This window comes from Oryzias melastigma, linkage group LG5, assembly GCF_002922805.2.
Source record: "Oryzias melastigma strain HK-1 linkage group LG5, ASM292280v2, whole genome shotgun sequence".
NCBI classification, from domain to species: Eukaryota; Metazoa; Chordata; class Actinopteri; order Beloniformes; family Adrianichthyidae; genus Oryzias; species Oryzias melastigma.
Window position 1 is genome coordinate 37,143,831 of NC_050516.1, and position 2,642 is coordinate 37,146,472.

Below are 2,642 nucleotides of genomic sequence, written 5' to 3' on the forward strand. Positions count from 1 at the left end.
CAAAATTCTTCACATGGAAAAATGTTATCTGTTGTTTTAAAATAGATTTCTTTCATTTGCTTGTCAGTCTTAGTTAGTAAAATACCGTAATGTTGCATTTCCGCTGTGATGGAGTCTTCAAACCATAGACTAGTCTATGCTTCCTATATGGAACACGGAAGTAGTGGTTTGGTTTGTCCAGTTATTTTATATACAGTCTATGCTTCAAACCGAGAGGTTGAAGCTGCGAGATGCGCTTGTTTTCGTCACCCGTCAGCACCGCTCCGCGCGGGCGGTCCCAGCAGAGGCGGGGTCTGTCTGTGGCTTTCAGTCTGTTCTGTTCTAAAACGAACGCATCCACGTGGGCTCCAAACCCCGCCCCGGATCAAATGACCAACCAATAGGGAGTTGTCATTCAAGTCTTTTCGCGGGCTTTGGGTATCACGTGATTCTTTTCGCGCGAAAACTGACGACTGTCCTGTAACAGACAGAGGCGGCAGCAGCAGCGGCAGAAGCAGCATGGCGGTAAGTAGAAACTTGTTAAACTGATTATTGCTTCAACTTTCGTTTTTTTTGTGTCTCTGATGAGAATCATTGACCACGGAGGAAACCGTGGAGTTCTGCTCCGGTTTCTAACGGGTTCCCTCCGGTTCTTGAGTCTCCGTGATCGCGATGGCGGTCCGGAGTCTTTGTTCTGGTTACAGAAATATGGAGAGAAAACACTTCTTCGTGTCTCACTGAGTGTTCTGTTCTTACGATTCACGTCGACTATCAACAACTTAAAAACTCAACCCGACGTGAAATGACGGTTCCTGTGGAAACGACTCTTTAAATAATCTCCACTGCCGCCTGATACTCAGACGAAAACTCATTTAACCCGGATTTCCGAGCGCACGCGGGCTGGTGAACTCTCCACGGCTCCACATTTCTGCATAGATGAGGCGTTTAAGTGCTGCTAGAATGCTGGGTCATCAGAGTCTCTCACCGACCGCCTGGACCTAATATAGTGTACAATCTTGTAAAAACTAGACTTGTGTCAACTTTCTTAAATAGATTCGCCCGATATTTAATATTTAAACAAGATCTAAATCACGTCTTTAAAACCCTCAACGCATTTATGAGGGGAACGTTTTTCTTCTCAGCAGCGCCTCCTGTCGGCATCTCCTGAGCTTTTCCTGTTTGGAGTGAAATGTATTTACATTGAGAACTAAAGTCACATTTTTGATACGAAACTTTCCTAAATTTCCAACAAAATGTCCAGTGTTGAAAACAAAACAAAAAAAAGTGTTTTCTTCATCTGTGTATCTGGAGAACGATGCAGACGGTTACTGTTTGCAGGAGAATTTGTAGTTGGTTACTAGAGTAATTTCAAGTTGTGAGTAAATTGTACTTTGTACGTTTTTGATATTCAAGTGTACACATGAATACACAAGTACACACAGTTATAAGTAACTAAGAACTCCTGCAGAGGCAGACGTAGCAGTTAGGGGGCCCGGGGCAAACGGTAACATGGGGGCCTCTGCAGTGCTTTCATTCATCTGTTATTATTTTTGTCTGTTATTATTTTTGAATCACTATCTAGGGTAGAATGTTCACTTTTAGACGGATTCTCTAGAAAGATCATCTGATCCCCTCCAATAGGAACAAATTGGTCTTTTTTTGGTCAGGTCTTAAACAAACGACCTTACGTATATCTTCAGATAGCGAGCGTCTCTAACCTCAGGCCTAACCGTGGTTTGTTTCTGACAGACGGCGGTCTCCAATAGATGCCGGGGCAGCGGCCATGTTTTGGAATAAAACCCTGCGATTCTACTAGAAGATACACAATATTTTGCTCCTCCCCTTTCTATGTCCTGAGTTTTCATTCTCCGCTCTCTTTGTCAAAGAAGAAAAACGATTAATTTATATTTCTATGATCCAACCAGATTGATCTGATTAATCAAATCTCTTAAACCTTATAAAGCCTTCACAAAATGAATTGATTATAGTTGATCTTTGAAAATCTCATCTGGATTGATTTACTCTAACATAAAAACCACCATCCCAGCAGACACTGATCAGCCATCATTCAGTCTGTGAATTGATCAGTCATGTGACCATCATGTGCTAGAATGTTCTGATGATGGTTATTGATGAGGAGAAACAGTGAATGTATCTGACGTTCCTTCTTGTTTACTTGTTTGTTTACTCTTGTAAAGTCTGATCTAGTCTTCTTGTCTTCAGGATTCCTCTGAATCGTTCCACGGAGCCACCAGCCCCAATCCGGGTCTGAGGAGGGGAGACCCCACGTCCAGCCCGGGCCGGGACCTGCCCCCTTTCGAAGACGAGTCTGAGGGGCTGCTGGGAGACACGCCCCTCCCAGGAGAGGAGGATGAAGGGGAGGAGCTTATCGGTGATGGGATGGAGAGGTGAGAGTCCAGACCTGAACCCCCAGACGTCTGCTTCTTCAGGATGAAAGACTGCAGCTGTTCCTCTGCAGGGACTACCGAGCCATCCCGGAGCTGGACCGGTACGAGGCCGAGGGTCTGGACCTGGACGATGAAGACCTTCCAGACCTGTCTCCAGGAGCCCGAGCTGCTGCTGAGGAGGAGATGAGGAGGAGAGACCGGGAGCAGGGGGTCAGCGGGAGGCTGAGGAGGGGGCTGCTGTACGGTGAGGAGGAG

At 45.7% G+C, this 2,642-nt stretch overlaps 1 protein-coding gene across 1 annotated transcript in view; it reads left to right on the forward strand.

The window, feature by feature from the left end:
* Positions 1 to 348: 348 nt before the first annotated feature.
* mcm2 (minichromosome maintenance complex component 2) overlaps positions 349 to 2,642 on the forward strand; it is a 9,709-nt gene continuing 7,415 nt past the window's right edge. Inside the window, exons 1-3 of the mRNA XM_024269706.2 lie at positions 349 to 504; positions 2,203 to 2,387; positions 2,459 to 2,631. Of these exons, the coding sequence (XP_024125474.1) occupies positions 499 to 504; positions 2,203 to 2,387; positions 2,459 to 2,631 (364 nt within the window). The 5' untranslated portion in view covers positions 349 to 498. The remainder of the gene's footprint in view (positions 505 to 2,202; positions 2,388 to 2,458; positions 2,632 to 2,642) is intronic.